Source organism: Salvelinus fontinalis, chromosome 1 (assembly GCF_029448725.1).
Source record: "Salvelinus fontinalis isolate EN_2023a chromosome 1, ASM2944872v1, whole genome shotgun sequence".
Taxonomy (NCBI): Eukaryota; Metazoa; Chordata; class Actinopteri; order Salmoniformes; family Salmonidae; genus Salvelinus; species Salvelinus fontinalis.
The window spans coordinates 63,871,619-63,893,148 of NC_074665.1; the positions used below are offsets into that span (position 1 = coordinate 63,871,619).

The 21,530-nt window shown below is 40.8% G+C and overlaps 1 protein-coding gene across 1 annotated transcript in view; it reads left to right on the forward strand.

Moving 5' to 3' along the window:
• Positions 1-21,530, forward strand: part of LOC129859632 (secreted frizzled-related protein 5-like) — a 48,983-nt gene that overhangs the window by 16,935 nt on the left and 10,518 nt on the right. Inside the window, exon 2 of the mRNA XM_055929669.1 lies at positions 732-809. Within this exon, the coding sequence (XP_055785644.1) occupies positions 732-809 (78 nt within the window). The remainder of the gene's footprint in view (positions 1-731; positions 810-21,530) is intronic.

Here is a 21,530-nt window from a genome sequence, read left to right on the forward strand (position 1 = left end):
TCTCGGATCTCTAGAGACAATTCCTTCGACCTCATTGCTTGGTTTTTGCACTGACATACACTGTCAACTGTGGGACCTTATATAGACAGGTGTGTGTCTTTCCAAATCATGTCCTATTAATTGAATTTACCACAGGTGGACTACACTCAAATTGTAGAAACATCTCAAGGATGATCAATGGAAACAAGATGCACCTAAGCTCAATTTCAAATCTCATAGCAAAGGGTCTGAATACTTATGTAAATAAGGTATTTCTGTTTTTTTTTTTTGAATGAATTAGCAAACAATTCTAAAAACCTGCTTTCGTCATTTTGTGGTGTTGTTATTATAATAATCCATTTTACAATAAGGCTGTAACGTAACAAAGTGTGGAAAAAGTGAAGGGGCCGGAATACTTCCCGAATGCACTGTATGAACAAGCTGATTCTCTGCTCTACTGTAGCCTTCTACTCTACTTTAGTCCACTCTACTTTCTATACTGTACTCTGGCTGTTGTATATAAGTAACTGCCTACACTAGCTGAAATTAATACATGTATTTTCAGTAATAATTCATTATATTGTAGCGACCTTAACCCAACACAGAGCTTTGTCGTGAAGATGTTTGAATGTCTTGGTGTGAAATCCAAGGTGTTGGGCTGAAAGTCGGAAGGATCCAAGGTTCAAGTTCAGGTTGGGACTACCCTCTGCCTTTGCCACAATATCAATCACTCTCTCTCTATTTCTCCCCAGCATCTAAAGCCTGCCCTCCATGTGACAACGAACTGAAAGCTGACACCATTATGGAACATTACTGTGCCAGTGACTTTGGTAAGTACTACACACACACACAGACTCACACACGCAGACACACACACGCAGACACACACACACACACACACACACACATGCAAACACACACACACACACACAGAAGTGTGACGTGTGATGTGTGTAGTTGGGTCATTCCACCAATTCAGTGCCTTTTGAGAAGTGTAACTTGGTCGGAAAAAAAGTTTGTTGACAATTTCATCTTAATTCAGCCATAAATCCCCTTGTGACATGGGGAATGGAAGCTTGTTGTGTGCAAAAGGTGTCAAATTGCCAAAAATAGTAAAACCAGCTCACCTGCTTTTACACTATGATTTATTTCACTATTAGATGTTTCATGTTTCTTTTGAAAAAAAATAATTAAAAAAGGAATAGTTTCATCATATTATAACGAGAGTTCAGTAACAGGGTTGACCTTAAATGAGGGACAGACGTAAATGATTCACTAATCACATGAAATAAATCATGATCTTCAGAACATATAAAACATCTGATTTATTTAATTCTCCATGTTGTCTTTAATAAAGGGCAATTAATTTAATATAACAGGCCTTGAAATTCTATATTGGTGCAGAATATTTTCATTTTAAAGGGACGCAAAAGTAGAACGACCCAGTTAACATGAATGGGTAATGGCATGACAGTTTTAGTTTGACAACTCAATACTGTAGATTGCCTTCTTACACACACACACACACACACACACACACACACACACACACACACACACACACACACACACACACACACACACACACACACACACACACACACACACACACACACACACACACACACACACACACACACACACACACACACACACACACACACACAAACACAAATCTCACTTCAGAGACGATGACAGTAATGAGAAACACATAGTATGAATATTAAAAAAAAAAAAAATCCACACATAAAACTGCATGTGTTCCTGCTGCTGAGGTAGTTCCTAGCTAAGACTTGTTTGCTACAACACCTTGCTGTTCAACTCTTCGTTCCGCAACACAAAATTCTAAAACAGGCTAGTTTAGCCTTCACTCGTCTCTCAGGCTTTTAGATGTTAACCAGATTTACTTTTCATTTGCTGCTATTGGGTAAAATTTGTCGACTGGAATATGAAGGAAAAAATGTATTATGATGGTTGTTTTCTTTTTTAGCTTACCCAAATTCAGCAACGTAATCTCATGACTTACTTTTGGATTACTTTCCCCTTACGAGGCATTAGAAGACAGATATACTCGCTCAGGTGGAATAAACTTAAAGGTGCAATGTGCAGAAATCGCTCTGCCATTTCCTGGTTGCTAAAATTCTAATTGTACATCAAAGTTTTGTTTATGTGACAAAACAAGTGTAGATAATCATTGTACCATCTAAACCGCTGTAAAATATATATTTTCAATAACCAAAAGTATTGTATTTTCAGCTGTTTGAAGCTGGTGTACAAAACCGAAAGTCAAAGAAGCAAAAACAAAAATTATGAACGGGAAGCTTATAAATAGCGCACATAGAACAGATATACCACTTCTTAGACTTACTTGAGAATGAGAATGACAGATCTATGACTCACATTCTATGTGAATTTGGTCGGGTCGCCCAAAAACGTACATATTGCAGCGTTAAACTTGAATTAAAAACAGGAAGGTGTACATACAGTACCAGTCAAAACTTTGGACACACCTACTCATTCCAGGGTTTTTCTTTATTTTTACTATTTTCTACATTGTAGAATAATAGTGAAGACATCAAAACTATGAAATAACACATATGGAATCATGTAGTAACCAAAAAAGTGGTAAACAAAACAAAATATATTTTAGATTCTTCAAAGTACCCACCCTTTGCCTTGATGACAGCTTTGCACACTCGTGGCATTCTCTTAACCAGCTTCATGAGGTAGTCACCTGGAATGCATTTCAATTAACAGGTGTGCCTTGATAAAAGTTAATTTGTGGAACTTCTTTCCTTTTTAATGAGTTTGAGCCAATACATTGTGTTGTGACAAAGTGGGGGGAATACAGGAGATAGAACTCCCTATTTGGTAAAAGACCAAGTCCAAGAACAGCTCAAATAAGCAAGGAGAAACAACAGTACATCATTACTTTAAGACATGACGGTCAGGCAATCTGGAAAATTTCAAGAACTTTGAACGTTTCTTCAAGTGCAGTCACAAAAACCATGAAGTGCTACGATGAAACTGTCTCTCATGAGGACCGCCACAGGACAGGAAGACCCAGAGTTACCTCTGCTGCAGAGGATACGTTTATTAGAGTTACCAGCCTCAGAAATTGCAGCCCAAATAAATGCTTCACAGAGTTCAAGTAACAGACATATCTCAACATCAACTCTTCAGAGGAGACTGCATGAATCAGGCCTTCATGGTCGAATTGCTGCAAAGAAACCATGACTAAAGGACACCAATAACAAGAAGAGACTTGCTTGGGCCAAGAAACACAAGCAATGGACATTAGACCAGTGGAAATCTATCCTTTGGTCTGATGAGTCTAAATTTGATATTTTTGGTTCCAACCGCCATGTCTTTGTGAGACGCAGAGTAGATGAACGGATTATCTCTGCATGTGTGGTCCCCACAGTGAAGCATGGAGGAGGAGGTGTGATGGTGTGGGGGTGCTTTCCTGGTGACACTGTCAATTAGTTTTTCAGAATTCAAGGCACACTTAACCAGCATGGCTACCACAGCATTCTGCAGTGATACGCCAACCCATCTGGTTTGCGCTTACTGGGACTATCATTTGTGTTTCAACAGGACAATGACCCAACACGCCTCCAGGCTGTGTAAGGGCTATTTTACCAAGAAGGAGAGGTGTGGAGTGCTTCATCAGATTATCTGGCCTCCACAATCACCCGACCTCAACCCAATTGAGATGGTTTGGGATGAGTTGGACTGCAGAGTGAAGGAAAATCAGCCAACACGTGCTCAGCATATGTGGGAACTCCTTCAAGACTGTTGGAAAAGCATTCCAGGTGAATCTGGTTGAGAGAATGCCAAGAGTGTGCAAAGATGTCATCATGGCGAGGGTGGCTACTTTGAAGAATCTAAAATTTAAAATAACACTTTTTTCATTATTCCATAATTCCATATGTGTTATTTCAAAGTTTTGATGTTATCACAAATAATGAAAAACCCTTGAATGAGTAGGTGTGTGCAAACCTTTGACTGGTACTGTACATGTAATCAGATCCTCCCCAACAATTTAATGTGAATTGTGAAACAATTGAATCTACTCATTTTGATCCGTTTCATATTTTAAATGGTACATTTCAGGCAATGTCCTGATAGTAACATCCATATACACTACCGTTCAAAAGTTAGGGGTCACTTAGAAATGTCCTTGTTATCCATGAAACGATATATGAAATTAGTTGCAAAATGAAAGGAAATATAGTCAAGACGTTGACAAGGTTATAAATAGTGATTTTTAATTGAAATAATAATTGTGTCTTTGCTTTCGTCAAAGAATCCTCCATTTGCAGCAATTAGTGCCTTACAGACCTTTTGGCATTCTAGTTGTCAATTTGTTGAGGTAATCTGAAGAGATTTCACCCCATGCTTCCTAAGCACCTCCCACAAATTCGATTGGCTTGATGTTCTTACGTACCATACGGTAAAGCTGCTCCCACAACAGCTCAATAGGGTGGAGATCCGGTGACTGTCCTGGCCACTCCATTACAGACAGAATACCAGCTGACTGCTTCTTCCCTAAATAGATCTTGCATAGTTTGAAGCTGTGCTTTGGGTCATTGTTCTGTTGTAGGAGGAAATTGGCTCCAATTTAGCGCCGTCCACAGGGTATGGCATGGCATTGCATAATAGAGTGATAGCCTTCCTTCTTTATGATCCCTTTTACCCTGTACAAATCTCCCACTTTACCACCACCAAAGCACCCCCAGACAATCACATTGCCTCCACCATGCTTGACAGATGGCGTCAAGCACTCCTCCAGCATCTTTTCAATTTTTCGGCATATCGCGAATGTTCTTCTTTGTGATTCGAACACCTCAAACTTAGATTAGTTTGTCCATAACACTTTTTTCCAATCTTCCTCTGTCCAGTGTCTGTGTTATTTTGCCCATCTTAATCTTTTATTTTTATAGGCCTGTCTGAGATAGTGCTTTTTCATTGCAACTATGCCTAGAAGGCCAGCATCCCGGAGTCGCCTCTTCACTGTTGACGTTGAGACTGGTGTTTTCTGGGTACTATTTAATAAAGCTGCCAGACACTCTAATGTACTTGTCCTCTTGCTCAGTTTTGCATCGGGGCCACTCCTCTTTCCATTCTGGTTAGAGCCAGTTTGCGCTGTTCTGTGAAGGGAGGAGTACACAGCGTTGTAGGAGATCTTCAGTTTCTTGACAATTTCTCGCATGGAATAGCCTTAATTTCTCAGAACAATAAAAGACTGACGAGTTTCAGAAGAAAGGTCTTTGTTTCTGACCATTTTGAGCCTGTAATCGAATCCACAAATGCTGATGCTCCAGATACTCAACTAGTCTAAAGAAGGCCAGTTTTTTTGCTTCTTTAATCAGGACAACAGTTTTCAGCTGTGCAAACGTAATTGCAAAAGGGTTTTCTAATGATCAATTAGCCTTTTAAAATTATAAACTTGGATTAGCTAACACAACGTGCCATTGGAACACAGGAGTGATGGTTGCTGATAATAGGCCTCTGTACGCATATGTAGATATTCCATTAAAAATCATCAGTTTCCAGCTACAATAGTCATTTACAACATTAACCTGGTGAGGATGGGGGCGCTGTTGTGACTATTTATGCTAATCGTGTAATTTTTGAAACGGCTTCCCACAAAATCCTTGATCGTACAATATGCATATTATTATTATTGTTGGATAGAAAACAGTCTATAGTTTCTATAGGAGTTGAAACTTTGTCTCTAAGTGGAACAGAGCCCATTCTACAGCAATTTCCCTGACATGGAGTCAGATTTCAGAAATTTTGGCCCCTGATCTGGAGTCAGTTAAAAGGGCACTGTTATTGCTATGAGTATACGGACACTGCTTACGTCTTCCCCTGGATGCCTTTACGTGATGACGATTCCAATGGGGTCGATTGCGCGTTCACAGGCACTACAAATTAAAAAACCCTGAGGCTAGTCACTCTTTTGGAGCTGCGTCATGCGCCTAGAGGACACCGACCCGCACCTGTTCCAAGCATTAGTGGAGGGAGTAATATTACTCGGGTCATGTTTCTACCCGTTATGGGAGTTAAAAACATCATAAGGTAGTTAATTTAAAGCGTTTTATAGCAATTTATATCCGTTTAGTGCGATTTTGGGACATTTATTTCTGAAACGCTGTGAATTGCTGGGCACGCTTCCAGTTCATCCCGAACGCAGTTGGCATTTCCACATGGCAAGAGGACAGCTTTCCACCAAAAGACGATTACTCCCAAGAAAGGATCCTTTGCCCAAGATACTGATGGAAGAACAGCTCAAAGTAGGACATTTTTATTATGATAAATCGTGTTTCTCTCGAAAAATGTTAGTGGCTTAGGACGCCATGTTTTTTGACGTAGCTTCGCTTGGCGCAAACTGTATTGAAAAGTAAGGATAAATTAAAAAATGTAATTCCGCGATTGTATTAAGAATTAAATTGTCTATCAATCCCTGTCCACCCTATATTTTTTAGTCAAGTTTATGAGTATTTATGTATAAGACTAGATCACTGTCTAAGTGGCGCAAGGACATATTCTGACCAGCTGAGTTACATTTCACATTGTCTAACCATGATTTTGGTGGCTAAATATAAACGTTTTCGATCAAACTCTATATGGATTGTGTAATATGATGTTACAGGAGTGTCATCTGAAGAATTCTGAGAAGGTTAGTGAAAAAATTAATATATTTTTGGCGATGTTGACGTTATCGCTCACTTTGGCTAGAATCAATGCTGGGCTGCTAATTGCTATGTGCTATGCTAATATAACGATTTATTGTGTTTTCGCTGTAAGACACTTAGAAAATCTGAAATATTGTCTGTATTCACAGGATCTGTGTCTTTCGATTCGTGTATGCTGTGTATTTTTACGAAATGTTTGATGATTAGTAAGTAGGTAAACACGTTGCTCAATGTAGTTTTTCTATTCCATTTGTGACGGTGGGTGCAATTGTAACCTATGCCATCTACCTGAAATATGCACTTTTTTCTAACAAAACCTATCCCATACCATAAATATGTTATCAGACTGTCATCTGATGAGTTTTTTTGTTGGTTAGGGGCTATAAATATCTTAGTTTAGCCGAATTGGTGATGGCTACTGGTGTTGGTGGACAAATAAAAGATGGTGGATTATGCTAATGTGTTTTTAGGTAATAGATGTACATCTTTACATATTATGTCTTCCCTGTAAAACATTTAAAAAATCGGACATGTTGACTGGATTCACAAGATCTGTGTCTTTCATTAGCTGTATTGGACTTTAATGTGTGAAAGTTAAATATTTTAAAAAAATAGTTTTTTTGAATTTCGCGGCACTGGTTTTTCAGTGGGGGGGGGGGGGGGGTGCCGCTAGCGCCACGCTGATCCTAGACAGGTTAAATTCGCTCTGGCTATCTACGCCAATGTCAGAGCACTCAGCCTCAGGCAGACCGGCATTAGTTGTAAAAACACTGCCCCTCTGTGTCATTCAAACATACTTTTTATTATGTTTATTTGTACTTTTTAACAACTTTTATCTTTAATAATCATTCTATATCCCGCACAGCAACTCCACTCCCACTTGACTCCTATTACACATCCCAACCCTCAGCTTCCCTCAGCCCATCCCATCTATCTCTGCTGGCCACCCACTTCGGGTTTCTACGCAACACATATCTTTGAACTATGCTGTGATGTTTAACGTACAATTTCAATCTATCTAATTGAATAGAATCCACAGATTTCGAGTTGAAGATAAATACTTTTATTAAGAGTATTAGTATATTAGTAACTGACTGACCAGTCTCTCCAGATCTCCAAACAGTTCTATTTCTAGGGTCAATTTTAGATCAATGCTATGCAGGGCAATACAAAAATAAATGGTCTATTGATTCTGTATCCTCACAACAAAATCTGCAGAGATTCAATGATTTTATGCCCCAAATATTCAAAATTTTGTTGGTGGCAAGAATTTTATATAATAATTTTAGCTGCAAAGTCTTGAATCTTGCGTTGTCTTATATTTCAACTCATACCATGGAATCGGTACATCAAAAATCTCTTCCCAACTATTTTGCAATCTGTATGGATTACAGTGGTCAACATCCTGGTCCTCAAATGAAACTGGTATACATTCCTATTTATGCTATTTGTATTCCTCTGCCAGTTTTGATCCTTTATATTGGGCAGACAGACCAGTTCCCTACCTCCTCTCGCTGCCACCTGCCTCCTCCATTTTTGGGGTAATAATGTAATCAATTGGTTGTACTCTTGGATTGAGCAGACCTTCCCATATAATTCTGATAATTCCATGAAGGACATAACGCTACCATTCCAATTTACAATATAATTTAAGAACAAAATACCCTTTTCAAACATCTTTCCCACAAATACAGGTATTTTATCAACAAGCACATTTGAGTTCAGCCATAATATTTGTTCTTTCTTTTCAGGGGGATGAAGTTGAAATTGTAGCCAGCTCTGCAATGCTTGTTTGAAAAAGAGAGAATCTTTGAAAAGGGTATCATTTTCAATTATTCGAAATTGTGACATGGCAATATGTACAAAGGCAAATAGGCCATTTTTAAACAATGGATGAGCTTTTCTTAGTAATCTACTTGAGAACCATTTAGGGTTAAAAAAAACTTTGAATAAGTGAAGCTTTTAGAGAGAGGTTTAGTGCTTTAATAATTAATCATCTCAACCCACTCAGTTCATATTCATTATACACTGCTAAAAAAATAAAGGGAACACTAAAATAACACATCCTAGATCTGAATGAATGAAAGATTCTTATTAAATACTTTTTTCTTTACATAGTTGAATGTGCTGACAACAAAATCACACAAAAATTATCAATGGAAATCAAATTTATCAACCCATGGAGGTCTGGATTTGGAGTCACACTCAAAATTAAAGTGGAATACCACACTACAGGCTGATCCAACTTTTATGTAATGTCCTTAAAACAAGTCAAAATGAGGCTCAGTAGTGTGTGTGGCCTCCACGTGCCTGTATGACCTCTCTACAATGCCTGGGCATGCTCCTGATGAGGTGGCGGATGGTCTCCTGAGGGATCTCCTCCCAGACCTGGACTAAAGCATCCGCCAACTCCTGGACAGTCTGTGGTGCAACGTGGCGTTGGTGGATGGAGCGAGACATGTTGTCCCAGATGTGCTCAATTGGATTCAGGTCTGGGGAATGGGCGGGCCAGTCCATAGCATCAATGCCTTCCTCTTGCAGGAACTGCTGACACACTCCAGCCACATGAGGTCTAGCATTGTCTTGCATTAGGAGGAACCCAGGGCCAACCGCACCAGCATATGGTCTCACAAGGGGTCTGAGGATCTCATCTCGGTACCTAATGGCAGTCAGGCTACCTCTGGCGAGCACATGGAGGGCTGTGCGGCCCCCCAAAGAAATGCCACCCCACACCATGACTGACCCACCGCCAAACCGGTCATGCTGGAGGATGTTGCAGGCAGCCGAACGTTCTCCGCGGCGTCTCCAGACTCTGTCACGTCTGTCACATGTGCGTGTGAACCTGCTTTCATCTGTGAAGAGCACAGGGCCCCAGTGGCGAATTTGCCAATCTTGGTGTTCTCTGGCAAATGCCAAACGTCCTGCACGGTGTTGGGCTGTAAGCACAACCCCCACCTGTGGACGTCGGGCCCTCATACCACCCTAATGGAGTTTGTTTCTGGCCGTTTGAGCAGACACATGCACATTTGTAGCCTGCTGGAGGTCATTTTGTAGGGCTCTGGCAGTGCTCCTCCTTGCACAAAGGCAGAGGTAGTGGTCCTGCTGCTGGGTTGTTGCCCTCCTACAGCCTCCTCCCCGTCTCCTGATGTACTGGCCTGTCTCCTGGTAGTGCCTCCATGCTCTGGACACTACGCTGACAGACACAGCAAACCATCTTGCCACAGCTCGCATTGATGTGCCATCCTGGATGAGCTGCACTACCTGAGCCACTTGTGTGGGTTGTAGACTCCGTCTCATGCTACCACTAGAGTGAAAGTACCGCCAGCATTCAAAATGGACCAAAACATCAGCCAGGAAGCATAGGAACTGAGAATGGTCTGTGGTCACCACCTGCAGAACCACTCCTTTATTGGGGGTGTCTTGCTAATTGCCTATAATTTCCACCTTTTGTCTATTCCATTTGCACAACAGCATGTGACATTTATTGTCAATCAGTGTTGCTTCCTAAGTGGACAGTTTGATTTCACAGAAGTGTGATTGACTTGGAGTTACATTGTGTTGTTTAAGTGTTCCCTTTATTTTTTTGAGCAGTGTATATATAGGCACATTTTATTTTGTCTGGTTTACCATCCCAGATAAAGCTAAATAAACTGAGCTATGACTAGGGAGTTAACCAGGGCTATATTTCCGTAAATAGACAGTTATTTATTTCTCCATGTTTGCAGGATCTTGTCTATTTTTACAAGTTTCCTATTGAAATTCATTGTGGAGAGCTTATTTATATATTTTGTGATATGAATACCAAGTATGTCTACTTCACCATCAGCCCATGTTATACAGTCGTATGAAAAGGTTTGGGCACCCCTGACAATTTCCATGATTTCCATTCATAAATAATTTGGTGTTTGGATCAGCAATTTAATTTTGAGCTATCAAATAACTGATGGACACAGTAATATTTCAGTAGTGAAATGAGGTTTATTGGATTAACAGAAAATGTGCAATATGCATCAAAACAAAATTAGACAGGTGCATAATTTTGGGCACCCCAATAGAAAAATCACATCAATATTTAGTAGTGCCTCCTTTTGCTAAAATAACAGCCCCTAGACGCTTCCCATAGCCTCTAATGAGTGTCTGGATTCTGGATAAAGGTATTTTGGACCACTCTTCCTTACAAAACATCTCCAGTTCAGTTAGGTTTGATGGTTGCCGAGCATGGACAGCCCGCTTCAAATCGTCCCACAGATTCTCAATGATATTCAGGTCTGGGGACTGGAATGGCCATTCCAGGACATTGTACTTGTTCCTCTGCATAAATGCCCGGGTAGATTTTGAGCAGGTCGTTGTCTTGTTGAAATATTCAGCGCCGGCCTAACTTCAACTTTGTGACTGATTCTTCAACATTATTCCCAAGAATCTGCTGATATTGAGTGGAATCCATGCGACCCTCAACTTTAACAAGATTCCCAGTACCGACACTGGCCACACAGCCCCACAGCATGATGGAACCCCCACCAAATTTTACTGTGGGTAGCAAGTGTTTTTCTTGGAACGCTGTGTTCTTTTGCCGCCATGCATAACGTCCCTTGTTATGACCAAATACCTCAATCTTGTTTCATCAGTCCACAGCACCTTATTCCAAAATGAAGCTGGCTTGTCCAAATGTGCGTTTGCATACCTCAAGCGACTCTGTTTGTGGTGTGTGTGCAGAAAAGGCTTCTTCCGCATCACTTTCCCATACAGCTTCTCCTTGTGCAAAGTGCGCTGAATTGTTGAACGATGAACAGTGACACCATCTGCAGCAAGATGATGTTGTAGGTCTTTGGAGGTGGTCTGTGGGCTGTTTTTGACCGTTCTCACCATCCTTCGCCTTTGCCTCTCCGATATTCTACTTGGCCTTAACAAGAACTGTGCCTGTGGTCTTCCATTTCCTCACTATGTTCCTCACAGTGGACACTGACAGCTTAAATCTCTGCGATAGCTTTTTGTAGCCTTCCTCTAAACCATAATGTTGAACAATCTTTGTTTTCAGGTCATTTGAGAGTTGTTTTGAGGCCCCCATGTTGCCACTCTTCAGAGGAGAGTCAAAGAGAACAACAACTTGCAATTGGCCACCTTAAATACCTTTTCTCATCATTGGATGCACTTGTCTATGAAGTTCAAGGCTTAATGAGCTCACCAAAACAATTGTGTGTTCCAATTAATCAGTGCTAAGTGCTTACAAGTATTCAAATCAACAGAATGACAAGGGGCCCCACATTTTTGCATAGCCTATTTTTCACATCTGATTTAATTCATACAACTTAATATTGCTACACTAAAAATCTTTGTCTGGACGATACCCCAGTACTCAGCTATTATTAGAAAATGAATGGCATGCCACTGTGATCATTTTCTGTGACGACAGAGTAAATTATTATGCAGCCTCAGAGAGGTGCCCAAACTTTTTCATACGACTGTAGGTAAACTGCAGGGTAAAGTAAAAGTTGTATTTTTTTAAGAATCAATTTGTAAAATTGTACACATATCATAATTAGGTTTTAGTCCAGAGAGTACACAAAAGTTATCTAGATCTTCAATGAGACATTGCAGGGATCTAGCTTGTGGACTTAATATAAAACTTGAGTCATCGGCATACATGGACACCTTTGTTTTTAAGCCTTGGATTTCTAATCCTCTACTGTTGTTATTGGATTTGATTTTAATAACTAGCATTTCGATGGCCATAACGAAGAGATATGGTGAAAGCGGACACCCTTGTTTAACTCCTCTTGACAATTCAAAACTCTCTGAGAAGTAGCCGTTATATACTATTTAACACCCGGGGTTGTAATACATAATTTTTATCCATTTTATAAGAGAATTACCGAAATTGAAAAAAATTCTGGCATTTATAAATAAAATCCAGTCTTACTTTATAAAATGCCTATTCCAAATCCGCTATAAATACCAGGCCTGGCTTCTTAGATGTTTCATAATGTGCTATTATTTCTAGTAGTGTTGTATATTATCTCCAATGTATTGTCCATGTAAAAAACCTGTCTGATCAGGATGAACAATACCTGGTAAAACCCTTTTAATTCTGAATGCTATGAATTTCGCGAGTATTTTTCCATCACAACATTGAAGTGTAAGGGGCCGCCAGTTAATTAGATAGACTGTGTCTTTATATTTGCCATCTGGGTCTTGTTTTAATAATAATCAGACCTTCCTGCTGAGTACCGGACAGACTACCATTTCTATAGGAGTAGTTAAAACAATCTAACAATGGAGCTTTTAGTATATCAAAAAAGGCTTGATATACCTCTACCGGTATCCTTCCAGACTGAAAGGATTTAATAGCCTCAAAAAGTTATCCCTCTGTAATTTGGCCTTCACACTGATCTTTCTGTACATGTAATAATTTTCCATTTTTTATGTTATTTGGAAAGAATTCCTTACCGTAATCTTCATTCAGTGGGAGAGGATGTGTAACGGCGGGTGAGTGGAATGAATGAGGAGTCAACTGCAGAGAGCGAAATGTACGGGAAAACGCTTTAATGTCCTTCGAAAACGTAACAGGTCCAAACATGGGTGAATGCCCAAAACACTGGCGCTACACAAACCCCAAACCTTGTTACAAATACTGGACAGCGGAAAAAAACAAAAAACAGACAACATCACCACACGTAACAACTAATAAGCCCGCACTAGCACTAGCGGGCAAAACGAACGTAAATAGTACCCATCCCAAAACCCCAACAAGGAACAGGTGAAAACAATTAGACAGACATAAACGAAAAGGAAAAAGGGATCGGTGGCAGCTAGTAGACCGGCGACGACGACCGCCGAGCACCGCCCGAACAGAAAGGGGAGCCACCTTCGGTAGTATTCGTGACAGGATGAGACGGAAAAGAGAACGTCTGACAAAAATTATTAGCTTCCTCTTTTAAAATATAATTCGGAGAATCATAGATGACTCCTTCTTCAGTAATGGGTTTCTGCAAAAAAAAATTGTCAGCGTTCCTGTGTTGGAGAATCAGGAAGAATTTTGTGCATTTTTCTCCATATTCCATCCAGGTTGCTTTATTTTTGTAATAGATTACATTAGATTCTTGAATAAGTTCCTCAAGTTCTTTTTGTTTTTCCTCTAACTTATTTTGTGTCTATGTAACATAGTTTTTTTTGCTATCTACCTGTACTATTAGTTCATGGATTTCCCTTGTTAGTCTGGTTTCTTTAGCCAGAAACTTCTTTTTCATTATTGATGAATATTGAAGTGAATGACCCCTGAAGGTACATTTAAAGGTATCCCAAACAATAAGGGGATTTGATGAACCTATATTATACTGGAAAAATTCAGTTATAAATTATTTTGTCTTAGTTAAAAATAAGTTGTCCTCCAGTAAATTTTGATTAAATTTCCAATTTCCCCGTCCACGTGGAAAATCTACAAGAGTTATGTGAATGCCAATTAGATGATGATCCGATCACATTCTGTCCCCTTTTATAACTTTTTTCATCTTTGATGCAAGCGAGAAAGAGACAACAAAGTAGTCAAGACGACTAGCTTGATTAAGTCTCCTCCATGTACAGTATATCTGACTAGGTCGGGTTTTTTTAGTCTCCAAATATCCACTATTTCTAATGTGTCCATAATATTTGGGATTTCCTTAAGGGCACGGTGATGATAGTTTGTAGAGTGATTACCTTTACGGCCCATTGAGGAACTTAACACTGTGTTATAATGATTTGATCATTTGTTGCCTGTAAGTTCAGTAAATTGGTATAATTGTTTTAGAAGAAGTATGGATCATTCTGATTTGGACCATATAGATTAATGAGCCAGATCTCTTTTGATATTTGAGTTTCCTTTGAACAGTATATGTTATATTACTTTTCTTTAAGCCATGTAAAGACTGATCATCTTTTTTATAATCTGCTGAACCGTTACAATTATAAATGGCTATACTTATTTCACCCCTTACCATAACTAGATACTATTCTCAGTCTATATTGACCATAATTAATGCTTGTAAAGTTACTGCCATCAGAGGTATTATATGACGGTCAAAACTAGAGCTTTCAAATGTCTGATATTTAGAATTCAAGAAATAGATTCTAGCAATATTTGTTTTATTCCCTTGCCTGTTTGCCTGTGAGCCAATGCCACAGATGTTAGAAAATTGAGACAAGATATTATGTGTGTAGTAAATCTGAGTAGGTTGATGTGTATGATATTGGATGTGATTTAGTGAGTGTGTACGATGTCTGTATAAGAGTAAGATTATAATGTGTGATGTCCAAATAAATAATAACTCCACCAATTTGCATGGTTGAGTGTCTATTTGTGTGACATGTAGTGCGTATAGCCTTAATATTCATGATGATAATTGTAATCCATACGTATCACCCTCATAGTTGCATCATAATTACCTATAACATCATTGAACAACACATTCCAGCATTTCCATAGCAATTGACGTTTCACATGATCATGAAAGAGACCTTGCATTACTCTAGAGACAGCTTCACTATAGTACAAATGTATTCCGTACAATATGTTATTATTCCCCAATACCCCTATTCTGATATCTTCCCGTTGCTTGTTGTAAACATATATAAACTTGTAGACAAATACATAAAAAAAGATAGACAACAATAAACACATTAAATTATAAAACAGTTCTCGACAATAGAGAGAGGGAGAGAAGAGAAGAGAAAAGAGAGAGCGTGAGAGAAGACAGCGAGATCAGGTGTGTATGTGTACTGCATGTATAAGTCCGTATGTGTAAGCGAGCATGCAATTGAGTACTTGTGTGTTCATATCTACTTCATGATGTTCAGATATTTTTACAGTTCCCATACTTTCCTTTGTCTTTGTACCGGATACAGCCTCTTATGACGTTTGTTTATCTCCCTTGGAAATTGGTCATTGAGACTAAACATTTGGTCCCTTTAGCTCCCTTTCCCTGCTTTTGATCAGCTCCTTTTGTTGGTAGTATTCAAATTTTGCGATGATCGGTCGGGGACCCTTGGTCTTGTCGCTCTGAGCTCCAAGTCTGTGTACTCAGTGGAAAGCCACCTTGTTTACAGTCTCTAGAGGAAGTTTCAAGACGGATTGCATGAATTCTCTGATCGCGAAGTCTGGATTATTGGATGTGTCCTCAGGAATCCCAGAAAAAAATAGATTTTCAAGCATGCTACAACTTTGTATGTCTAGTAGCGACTCCTCCATCACCCTGTTTTTCCTGAGTAGACAATCCATTTTGAAATCGTGGATTTTTACCTTGGCTGTGAGTTCCTTGTTTTCTCCTTGGAGAGTGGGAATTTCACTCTGGCTAAACTCCAAACTCCCCCTCAGCCCTGCTACCTCCTCACACAACTTTTCCAGTGTTGCATGGATTCCAGCCAGAGCACTAGCCTCTACTTCAACGGTAAGTAAATCGTTTGTGTCTGTAGACACTGTCTTTCTTTTCTTTGGCGGGTTGAAGTTCTTTTGTGAGGTAGTCTTTCCATGATGGAGTATGTTGTTCTTCCATAATGTAAAGCTGTTGGTACTCATCGATTTCCCTCAGGATCTCCTTAGTATCCCGGCTGGCTCTTTACTGCAACCAGTTGTTCTACGAAAAGATAACAATGAGTCTTTCCCATGACGATGACAGGTGTCCGTAGTACAGCCAGCTAGCACTCGCGGAATCCACGGGGGGAAAAAATGGAACAGAAATGTGCAGTCCCAGCTGTAAAGGCTATCCACGTTGTGAAATCCTTAGCAACAAAACTTTAGTTCTGTTTAAAATTGATTTAATGAAGAAAAAAAATTATATTAACAACAAACCGAGTGTAGACAGTACAGTGTTCTATTGTGCGCTCTGATGACGTATCTGATGACGAACAAAGCATTGCCAGCAGCACAGTTGTAGTCACCAACGCTCTGGATAACATAAAAACAGCCAGTCCAGCTCTGCTAGGGCGAGTAAAATGGTCAGTGAGCTGTTCTTTCCTTTGTGTCTGGAAGTAGCAAGCAAGCTAGCCAACCTTAGCCTGTTAACTTGGGTGCTTGACTGCTGTTGTTAGGACAGAACGGATCAACCCTTAAAGAGATGGATGGGGCTACAGCTTAAGAGGGTGTGAACAATGCGGAATGGGTGTAGACAAGGAAGAGCTCTCCAGTGGGTACAAAAAGATTCAAAGGCAATTATCTCAAAAGTGAGGTTACAAGCTTATCAACTTTCAAAGCAGAATTACTTCCCATTGTTCCTCAAATGTAGTGTATGATATACCATTTTGTAGTTCTGTGTCTCTGCTTTTATCCAATGTAAAAAACACAATTTCAAATGTTGCTATATAAGACCGAATTAAGGCGGTCAGTCACATATAGGGAATAGGATGCAATTTAGGACACATCGAATGTCTTAATTTTCCCATTTAGAGAAGCAGCCAACACTGCTGTCCTATTCTCTGTCATCTAGCAGGAGGTCACACACACACACACACACACACACACACACACACACACACACACACACACACACACACACACACACACACACACACACACACACACACACACACACACACACACACACACACACACACACACACACACACACACATCTCTTGTCATCTAACATGAGGTCAGCAACTCATCTAGATATATTTATTTGTCTGTTTTATTTGTGAGATTGAATAATGGTAAATTGTGGAGTCCAGGGGGAATGAAGGAGAATAATAGGGTTAGCTTGAAAAAGCATGACGCAATAACTCTCTTATTAGAATGTAATATGATTGCGTATGATGGCAGATAGCAATTTGAAGACACACAGAAACACACATGCAAATGCACACACACAAGGTGCGGTCGGTGCCGTTTAAGATGAGGGAGGACAATACTTTTTTTATGAGCATGGCCTTATTTTAATTACAGCATATTGGATGACTGTCATTCATATTCCATTCACCCAGCTCAATGTAACATCAATAGGTTTAGGCTACTACATGATACTAACATTTTCCCTATAAGCATCATGAGGTTTCCCAAATAGAACTACAACCTAACCTGTGAATGAAAGTGTACAACCTAGGTGCACAGGTCAAGAGAAATTTGAGTCATCAAGGTGACAGACATTGACACATTCAATACCACCTTGCACACTCTTGCCTGCATCTAGCAGATCTAGGGTGTAATCAGTAGTGCAACATTTGCAAACTAGACAAATTCAAGTATGTTTATCCCAGTTTCATTCCGTTTGCTTCAGTTTAAGAAATGTTTTTCAACAGAATCGGCGGAATGAATACACCGCTGAACACACACAAACACAATTCACTTTCATAGCAGCCAACATACAACAGCATGATCGCATTGATTGTTGTATAATTCCTACTCACATCTATGCATTTTCCTCCTCTCACCTCTTCCATTTGCTTGTGGACTTCACTGCCACAAATCAAATGTTATTTGTCCCATGCGTCGAATACAACAGGTGTAGACCTTACAGTGAGTGCAATGCTTACTTACAAGCCTTTAACCAACAATGCAGTTTTAAGAGAAATATGTGTTAAGTAAAAAAATAGATACGTAAAAAAGAAGAAATAAAAGTAGAGCAGCAGTAAAATAACAATAGCGAGTTGATATACAGGGGGCATCAGTACAGAGTCAGTGTGCAGGGGGACCGGTTAGTCGAGGTAATTGAGGTAACATGTACATGTAGGTAGAGTTGAAGTGACTATGCATAGTTAATAAACAGAGAATAGCAGCAGCGTAAAAGAGGGGGGGGGCAATGCAAATAGTCTGGGTAGCCATTTGATTAGCTGTTCAGGAGTCTTATGGCTTGGGGGTAGAAGCTGTTGAGAAGCCTTTTGGACCGAGACTTGGCGCTCCGGTACCGCTTGCCGTGCGGTAGAAGAGAGAACAGTCTATGACTTGGGTGGCTGGAATTTTTGACAAATTTTAGGGCTTGACACCGCCTGGCATAGAGGTCCTGGATGGCAGGAAGCTTGGCTCCAGTGATGTACTGGGCCGTATGCATTACTCTCTATAGTCCCTTGCGGTCAGAGGCCGAGCAGTTTCCATACCAGGCAGTGATGCAACCAGTCAGGATTCTCTCGATGGTGCAGCTATAAGTTTTGTCGTGCCCTCTTCACGACTGTCTTGGTGTGCTTGGACCATGATAGTTTGTTGGTGGAGTGGACACCAAGGAACTTGAAGCTCTCAACCTGCTCCACTACAGCCCCGTCGATGAGAATGGGGGCGTGCTCGGTCCTCCTTTTCCTGTTGTCCACAATCATCTTCATTTGTCTTGATCACGTTGAGGGAGAAGTTGTTGTCCTGGCAACACACGGCCAGGTCTCTGACCTCCTTATAGGCTGTCTCATCGTTGTCGGTGATCAAGCCTACCACTGTTGTGTCATCAGCAAACTTAATGATGGTGTTGGAGTTGTGCCTGGCCACAACACATCAGCTTCCTGTGACCAGGCAAAAAAACTTTTCCAAGCCAACCTTCGTATCATAAATGCTAACTGCTACACACAACATACATCATTGTCACCATGTTAACAGCATAGTCAACATAAATACTAGAACTAACGTGTTAGTAAACCCGTTACAAGTACAGTGTACAGTCAGCAACAAGCAGCAAGCAGTTTGGCAGTTACACCGGCCTCAGTGGAAATAAATTAATAAAACCAAAAGCTTAACTTGACTTGGAAGAGTTCCCGTGTTGGATAGTTATAGCCAGCTAGCTAACATAGCATCCCTCTCTGTTTGAGCCGGGTGTTTGAGTAGGCTAAATTAACTAGCTGCATTCGCTACCTAACTAAGTGAAAGTGAAAAAGAAAGAAATTACATCAATTATAGCTATCTCTCTCTCTCCTCTCCTTAATTTTTTATGAAATTAATTTATTCAAAACTGTTCAACTATTGTCTTTCTCTGTCACGTCTGCTCCCGCTCTCTGTTACCTGTTTGCTGACGCTGTTACTGTCTCATTCCATGTCCGTTATTTATTAAATATTTTACTCCCGATACCTGCTTCATCTCTCCAGCTTCAATTCATGTGACAGAATGCATCTGCCGACATACGAAGCATCTGGGAGTACTGGCGTTCCGGTTGGTTGTGATGTCGGCTCTGGGTCGCCGTCGATGGAACCGGGGGTGCCTAGCCAGCTTGTTGGGCTTCCACACTCTAGCTGGCTTGAGAGGTTTCCTTGCCCCGGTTGACTTGGAAGGCACCCATCTCACGTCAGGCCTCAGCCGGATCATCAGGTCTTGTTCGCCTAACCGGTCCAGGAGTTTTTTTGTTTTGTTTTTTGTTTTGTTGGTGATGTCGGGGTGGATTCCGCAACCGATGGAACTGGGGGTGCCTAAGCCAGCCCGTCAGGCTTTCACGTCCTGGCTGGCTCGAGAGGTTTCCTTGCCTCTGTTGGCTCGGCGGCTTCCCATCCCACGTCACTCTCCACTGGATCTTTGGGCTCCATTGCTGCAGCAGGATCAACAGGCGTCTTGCCTCAGTCAGATTGTCTGGCTCTTGCAGTTGTAATAATTACTGTGTAAGTCTATGGAAGGGCGTGAGAACCACGAACCTCCTAGTTCCGGTATTGCATTTAATTTACCCAGAGGAGGATGAAAACTAGCCGTCTTCCGGCTATTGCGTAGAAAGTAACTTCGACATGATTTCAAGTTGAATGAAAGTTTTTTGTCAATCAGGCAACCAAAATTGGACGTTGATTTGATGTTGTCAGGTTTTTACCCACTGGGCAGCTGGATATTCGGTCAGTCACTAGCACTAAACTGCTGACCAAGCAAAGCAGTCCCAGAGAGACCTGGCTGTGGACCTGCTAGGTATAACCCTCTTAGGTGTGGTCCTGTAAATACCCAACACCTGTGTGTTAGTGAGGCTGACGTGCTCTCGCCCCAGGAAGTGCTGTTTCTGCTCAAAATGACAGGCCCTCTCTTTCTCTCTCTCTCTCTCTCTCCGTCACTTTCTCCTCCTTTGCCTCTCTCTTGGTTTCTCTCGGTCTCTCTCGGTCTCTTTCGGTCTCTCTCGGTCTCTCTCGGTCTCTCTCGGTCTCTCTCGGTCTCTCTAGGTCTCTGTATGTCTGTCCCCCTCGTTCTCTCGCTCCTTTCATTTTCATTGTATAAAGCAGGTTGAGCTTGTCATCAGGACATAGGCCAGACTCACTCACACACAGACTCTGAGAACATTACTTATGACATATCTCTAGGTGGGCACACAGGGCATTTTACTTACAGCTGACCCCTTTGAAGCTTTCATCATTGTGTGTGTGTGTGTGTGTGTGTGTGTGTGTGTGTGTGTGTGTGTGTGTGTGTGTGTGTGTGTGTGTGTGTGTGTGTGTGTGTGTGTGTGTGTGTGTGTGTGTGTGTGTGTGTGTGTGTGTGTGTGTGTGTGTGTGAACTAGGCCCACCTAGCCATCCAACCTGCAGAGACAACTCTTTCCATGGCCATTTTATTGTATGTTACTTGCATTATTTTGTGCAATGTCTCAGGTCAAATCCTAGTCAGTGGGACACACAAACACTAAACAGACACATATTCCCCTGAACATACTAAGACCATGTGTGTATATGTGTGTATGAAACTTATGAAATGTATGTTTATAAAAGAGCAGGCGAGAAGTGAAATGGCAATCTTCCAGGCGGTTTGGAAACATAGCAATGTTTCATACCAACATTGGTCCTTACCCTCAACATGATTAATTTTGCCTGTCAGGGTGTGTTCGCATGGAGAATTCCTCTCTGTTACACACACACACACACACACACACACACACACACACACACACACACACACACACACACACACACACACACACACACACACACACACACACACACACACACACACACA